This window comes from Notothenia coriiceps, unplaced genomic scaffold (genome assembly GCF_000735185.1).
Source record: "Notothenia coriiceps isolate Sejong01 unplaced genomic scaffold, NC01 NC01_scaffold00009004, whole genome shotgun sequence".
Taxonomy (NCBI): Eukaryota; Metazoa; Chordata; class Actinopteri; order Perciformes; family Nototheniidae; genus Notothenia; species Notothenia coriiceps.
The window spans coordinates 1-7087 of NW_011341705.1; the positions used below are offsets into that span (position 1 = coordinate 1).

General features: G+C 37.7%; 1 protein-coding gene across 1 annotated transcript; it reads right to left on the reverse strand.

Moving 5' to 3' along the window:
• Window positions 1–6: 6 nt before the first annotated feature.
• On the reverse strand, window positions 7–1261 carry LOC104945010 (galactose-specific lectin nattectin-like). The gene is made up of 5 exons (XM_010770633.1): window positions 1213–1261; window positions 867–946; window positions 607–741; window positions 341–449; window positions 7–236 (listed from the first exon to the last, which is right to left on the reverse strand). The coding sequence occupies exons 1-5, from the start codon at window positions 1259–1261 to the stop codon at window positions 157–159; spliced, it is 453 nt and encodes a 150-aa protein (XP_010768935.1). The 3' UTR covers window positions 7–156.
• Between the last annotated feature and the right edge of the window lie 5826 nt (window positions 1262–7087).

Sequence of the window (7087 nt, forward strand, 5' to 3'; positions counted from 1 at the left end):
ACTGGTGTCATACAGAATTATCACTTAGCAGGATGCATACGTTTATTGATTAAAAGTTAAAGCCAATCAGAAGAGTCAATCAATCGTTGAAACCTTGATGTCATCGAGGCCCGACATCCTGATGGAAGTGACATCCTGAATGAAGACTTAACATCTTTATTCCAGGGGAGATGAGTCGGCAGAACAAACAAACGATTTCTTCCCAGAACACACAGAGTCGTTGACGTAGTCAGATTCTGCATGTTAAAAACAATCAAAAACAGCACAAGCACTTAATTAATGTATCAAGTAAACATTGTTTGTATGACTAAGAGGATAAAGAACAATAATAGTCTTTTACCTCTAAAGTTAATCTCCATGCACTTTTCCTTTTCTTGACCATTTGGCTCCCCCTTTGCCCAGCCGCTAAATTTAAAATTAGAGCCATCGCTCCACAGCCACACACCCTCCTGAAAGAAAAAGGATTATCAGTCAGTGTACGCATTTACACAAAAACGTTTTTGCTTACTCTACGGCTGAACCAGAGCAGACAATTGTGCAAATTCTCACAATGCCGTTTCACCTTTATTTAATTTAAACAAATTGACTAGCAGACATGAATCTCACCTTGACAGCATCATTGCCTCCAACCCAAGAAAGTTTATTTTTGCCTGTTGCCGTTTTCACCAACTGTCTGATGAATAGGTATTCAACTTGCGTTTGGATGGAAGCCAGATTACCACCCAGGGCAGTGCAAGATTTCTACGGAGGGGAAACAAAGTCAGCAAAAGTATGGACAGGCAACCAATCTTTTTCATCTGTTTCAGAGAATAAGCCAAGATTTAGTGTTCCAGTTACTGTATTATTGTTGTAATTGTATAAAGTACCTCAGCAATAGCCCATTCCTTTTCCTCATAGTTGAAGATGAAACAGCGAGAGCCAAGCAGAGACCAACCTTGGGGGCAACCTACAACACAATTGTAAAAAAAAAACAGACTCAACAAAATACTAATGGGCCTTAGATTAGATATACCGGTACTTTCTTTGCTACAGTTTATGGACATATATGCATTTTTGGTTTTCAAATGCACTTTTACTGTTGGTCTTAAACTGAGGTGTGCATTTCTCTATGCTTGAGCTCGTAAATATTAACTTAGAATGCAACCAAAGCAATGAAAGCCTACAAATGCTGTCCAGTAGGATGTACCAACCTTGTCCTCTGGGACAACTTGCCTGTGAATGTAAAGAACGCATTATTAGGAATGAACAGATCCTGATTCATGGTTGAGTCTCAGATTGAAATCACTACAACAACACTAGAAGCATTGCCCAAAATGTCATTGTACCAATTCAATCTTTACTTAAACTCCCTGCAGTATCTGTGTTCAAACGCACTTTGTGAATTTAATCTATGGGGGTTGAACACGTTCTTATCATGAGACTTGAGTCCCTGTCCCCAGTGATTATTATATCACTTTACATTGTCTCATTGTCAATTAAGAGACTACTACTGTGCAACCATAATGATAATATTTAAAAATCCTAATGTTACAGGTGATGGAACAATGATATTATTTTTAAGTCATTACCACTGTATTATACCATAGCTAAGCATAACTTATATCACTTACATCTGCCTCCATCCTTAGTCTACCGGTCAAACAAAGGAGCACAATGCAGTGGAAAACTGACGCCATCTATGTAAAGAACAGCGATGTTAACAAGTTACATTTAATATATTACAGAATTAGTTGACAACACTTTATAATTTTGTCGTCCTTGACATATTGCAAATATATATATATGAACACATGGACTATAGTCTTGTTTGACAGTTATTATTGTTAAAAGAAACTAAGAAACTGAACCTTTACCTTGCTGTGATGATCAGATGAAGTTGTACAGCTCTAGCAGTGTGATGAGTCGTGTAATGGTCTTGGAAGAGAAGCACTCTTTATATACCTTATCTAGAACAAATACTTGATTGTCATCACCTCATCTTTGGTGCCATTTCAAATATCACAAATTACATATTGACATATCCTGGATTATATATTTGACCTTTTCATAAAAAGGTTAAAATAAGTTGTCTACAATGTGCTGCACACAGCACATGGTGCAAATACAAACAAGGGTGTTAACTGTAGACTCAACTCGTGGACCAGGTTAACTGTTGCCTGAGTGAAAGTAATTGTGGGAAAGTTGCTAAGTTATCATTTGTTTGTACTGTACTAAACAGCCTCAGAGTCGAACCCTAGCATCATTCTTTAAACAGCCTATAAGCTCTGCCTCACAGTGAGGGAATGGACTTTTTATTTAAATGCTAATATGTGAACCATGTGTGAACGGCAAAAGAAAAATTGACATGTTGTCTTACAAACACTTGATTGTTTTCAATGGATTTCCTGCCATCTAGAAACAAATAGGGAAATATTATCTTTCACTTTTCTCATTTTACAACAATCAATTACAGTTGAGTTTTCACCATCCGCCACAGTGATGTTTGTGTTTTTATAAACGTTGTTGGTCTGTGTCAGTGTCATTATGATAAAATGTGATCCTAGAGACACCTTTCTATCGTCTTACTCCCCATCTACCCCTTATCATTATTGTTATGGAGACAAATGAAGATTATTATAATAACGATATGTCTCTGTGACAACAAAATGAAGGTAGTTATGTTGCGCGCACACACACGCGCACACACACACACACACACACACACACACACCTTAAAGCAAGTATTGTTACTCCTTTGAGTGCCACGCAGTGTTGTCATCATGGAGGTATAAATAATACAGCAGTTGTAGAACAGGGGATTTTTTTGACGAGACTGTATCTTACTTTACTATAGCAGTTGTCTGCCTTTCCATTAGGGTTAGGATTTCTTTATAATTAGAAAGAAACAGTCTCATACAAATGTTGACTCAAAGGCTAAAGCAGTATTCCAAACACAAGATAGGAGCATGTCACCACTCCCAAAGTGACTGAAAGGTCATTACTGGCAGTAATATCAACACTGGTATTTATTTTACATTGTGCGTCTGTATGTCTAAACTTGACAAAATGTCCACCTTTGACACATCCCGTTTCAAAGAGGCGGTTTTAACTACTTTGCCAGGTGTATATATTTATGCAGACAGAGGCCGTTTCTCAATGTTGAGTGAACCTGCTGCAGAGCCACTATTTCAAGTATACTACGTCATCGAGTGGTGCCGAAGGACTGTTTAAATGCATGTTAAATGCCCAGCATTCGGCGCCACTTGATGACGTAGTATACTTGATGACGTAGTATACTTGAAACAGTGGCTCTGCAGCAGGTTTACTCAACATTGAGAAACGGCCACATACTGTCACTTGGATAGCATTGCAACCATCATGCAAGATGCAGTGACAAAGCCTAGGTGTGTCGAAATCCGATAAAGGCTTACACCATTGCCCCCGTCCCCAACTTTACACCCCTGGCTTATTTATTCGTAATGGCTGGTTTGATCCAATCACGATCTGGAATCTAGTAAAGTAATAACATCAATGCTCCTTTATTAATTTCTTATAATTTGGAACATGTGTTTCATAATGTTCTTTTATACTATGTGTACTGAGCTTAATGTTTCAGGGAGCTGGTTTGTATTATTTTATATAAAGATACTTGTATTGGTTTGACTTGATTATACAAAAGGATACATTGAAGTAGAGCAAAGACCGTTTCCAACAATGACCAACTCCCTTCTGAGTTGGTTTGATTTTGTTGGACAATTGCCTCTTGAGTAGGGCTGCTCAATTAATCGTATTTTAATCGCAATTACGATTATGGCTTGCAACAATTACGAAAACAACGTAATCTAAATAAAACGATTATTTTTTAATTATTATGAATATATATATATATATATATATATATATATATATATTTGTATTGGATTTTCAGTTGAATTATACTTAAAGTTCAGGGTAATCAACTATTAAATGTGATTATGATTTTTGCCATAATCGAGCAGCCCTACCCTTGAGAGTGTTTGCTTTGCTGCAAAGTTGTCAAGGAGTGAACTCTGAGGCATGAACTCAATTGCACGACTCAAAACTCAGACTCGGATAGTGTTTCAAAATAAATACTTTACTGGGATTTGCACAGTAATGAAAACAAGGAAAACAAAACACTCTTTCGAGGAAAACTACAACAGTGATCAATAACATAGATCCGTGAGAAGTCCGTGAGGTAAGCAGGAACGTAGGTCATAGAGAGACAACGAACTGACAATGAACAGGAGGGAGCTAACACCATATATACACAGGTAAAGGGGACACAGGTGGAAACAATCAGGGCGGGGAAAATAATCAAGGACGCAGGAGACAGAAGGGGGCGGGGAGCATGGAGGCCTGAAATGAGATGGGAGAATTAATTAAGGGAATAAACATAAAGCACAGGACAAAGGGACATGACAAAACTAACATAAAGAATAAACTTTCACTATAAGTTTCTTAGACATGACAAAAGTTTAGTAAAGTGTTGGCTAAAAAGCACTCAGGACGTACCATAGCTGTTTTCTGAGGGACCCCTTTAATTCTTTCTTTCGTTCAAATATGAATCAAGATTCTGTTACTGCATTTTCTTTAATTTAAATGAATGTTAGTTAAAGAAAGCAAGTTCAGTGGAGACCCAACCAATGCTCTTCAACAGAAGACAAAAGAAAAGGCATAACATCAAATCAAAGGCCAGATATATGTACCGGTACAATTTCTGACAAGCTACACACCCAACACTCCAAATGTTCACAATATACGCGAGGCAGCTATCATGTACATAGAAATGCGCTGTTACAGTAAGAGACAGTTTATTCCTAGCTAAAGCTATTTATTTTACAATGTTTATTTACATAGCGTCATTTTCTAAAAGTAAAATCGCACAATTAACAACTTTTGTAGCAGGTAATTGTGGCTTCAGCTGGAACACTGTCAGCAGGCGGTCAGGTTGAATTATTGTAAGATTTTGGAGAGTTTGTGTCAAAAAACAATTTCCCAATTGTTTCTCCGCCATAGCCAATACATATGATTTCAATCAGGAGAGACTTAGTTCGTAGTTGATAACATATGTATTGCCGTGTGAACAATAATGTTTTGGAAATTAGACCCCATCATACTGTGATGAATTAAGGGGGACGAGAAGCCGACTAGAAAAGAGAAACCCCCCCGGGGTCTAGACACTGGTGGTGGTAAAGTACGGGAAGGGAAATACAAATCCGGCGTGATGAGGGTTCTTCTGGGCTAGCCTGCCTTGGATCTGATGAAACTGGAGGTGAAGGAGGTGGAGGAGGGTTGCATCAATTCTCCTGAAGTCCTTGCTTATTGAGAGAAAGGGCGAGTGAGTGAGAGAGAATTGTGAATGAGAGCGTGGGAACCAGTCTTCCTGAAAGAACTTGGGCTGAGCTTCATTTAGTGAGCTTTTGCACTTTTTGTAAGTGGGAGAATATCTCGGTTTATTTTTGCCTTATATAAATGTATTCTGTACACAACTTTAAACTGAAAAAGGGAATGACTGATATAATCCCAAATATCCACAGTCAGGGGTTGACCCAGATCTGGTTCATAGGCTGTTTCTAATAGTGTTCAACAAGGGAAAGTCTTAAAATTGGATGATGAAAATGGAAAAGTAACTTCATCTAATTGAGTAAGGGTGAGAAGTAAGGGTTTAAAGGGTAAGCAATTTTGCAAAGTAAGCATACAAATCAGTCACTAGAGTCATCATTAAAGTAACCACTAAGGGGATTATTAACACCCTCAGTAGTGTGATCCAAATGGTAACAGTGAGGGTGTGCCAAAGCCACAGTCAAAACACATTATGGGAACATATTTCCACACACAAGTTGACTTAAATTAATTAAATAAATAGTTATATGATTTCCACACACAAGTTGACTTAAATTAATTAAATAAATAGTTACATGTTGTGACAGTAACACTGAAATGTCATCCCCCTTCTGTATGCTGATACGTCATCAGCTCTGCAAATGTTTATTGTCATGAATTGCATTTCAAATGTTTGCTCTGCTCATAGAAAATGCTGCTGCATATCAAATCAAGTGCTTCATAAACTGCCAGACACCATCCAGCACTGAGAAAACTGAGTGACACTCAGGTAGGAGTAGGTGAAGTGAGTCAGATTAATCTTTAGAAATGTTGTACTATTAATTTTGACCTATTATTTATCAAATCGTAATACATTTCTAGGAAAGGGCATAATTAATAACAGAAATCGTTTCATTTATCAATATTTGTATACTTTTTTTTCATAATATTGCATTCTCATTACATATGCATTTGTATTTATTCACTAATTAATGACAGACTGCCTGACTTATTGATTGACTGTAAAATCACTATAACATTCATTAGAATCTAGCTATCTTTATAAGACACCTTTTCCATGCTCTTACCGTAACACATGTATTTTAGTTTGACTGCAGTTCACCCAGATCTTAGGGATCTTAGAGAACAGGGATCATAGCAGTAAAATGAAGACAGAAAAAGACAAAGTAAAATGAGATGAAGGGAAACTTCAGCATATTTCTGAAATACAGTCTACTCCTGCCGCCACGGTGCTCTCTTGTGGTAGAATTACAACACAACACTATAAAACATGCTGCAAACCAACACATGTTCACATGTGTAATGACAATAGCGTTTGTCTAACACAGCAGTTATGACAACACGAGTGACTCAAATCAACACCAACTGGCAACAATAAATGTAAATAACAGCACATAAATACAAGTGAGAAACACATTCAAGTAAGATCATTTTGATTTGTAATTTACCTTGCTTGTAGTTTCAGTGCCTTTGGGTGTATTCCCACTTTTCTTCTAAACAACATCTGGTTCCTATCTTTAGAAAGGATTTCATCCTCAAAAATGCTATTTCATTTGGAGGATAACCCTGCCAGGCGGTTGGACACACACATTTGAGGATCCGGACTTAGCGATGGACTTTGTAAATGCAAGTATCAAAAAATCCCCCAATGCTGTGGTCTAAAGGCCCTGACACACCAGGCCGAAATCGACCGTTTTCGTTAGTCGGACGACGAAGCGTGCCCTGTCGCCCAAACTCAACAGAC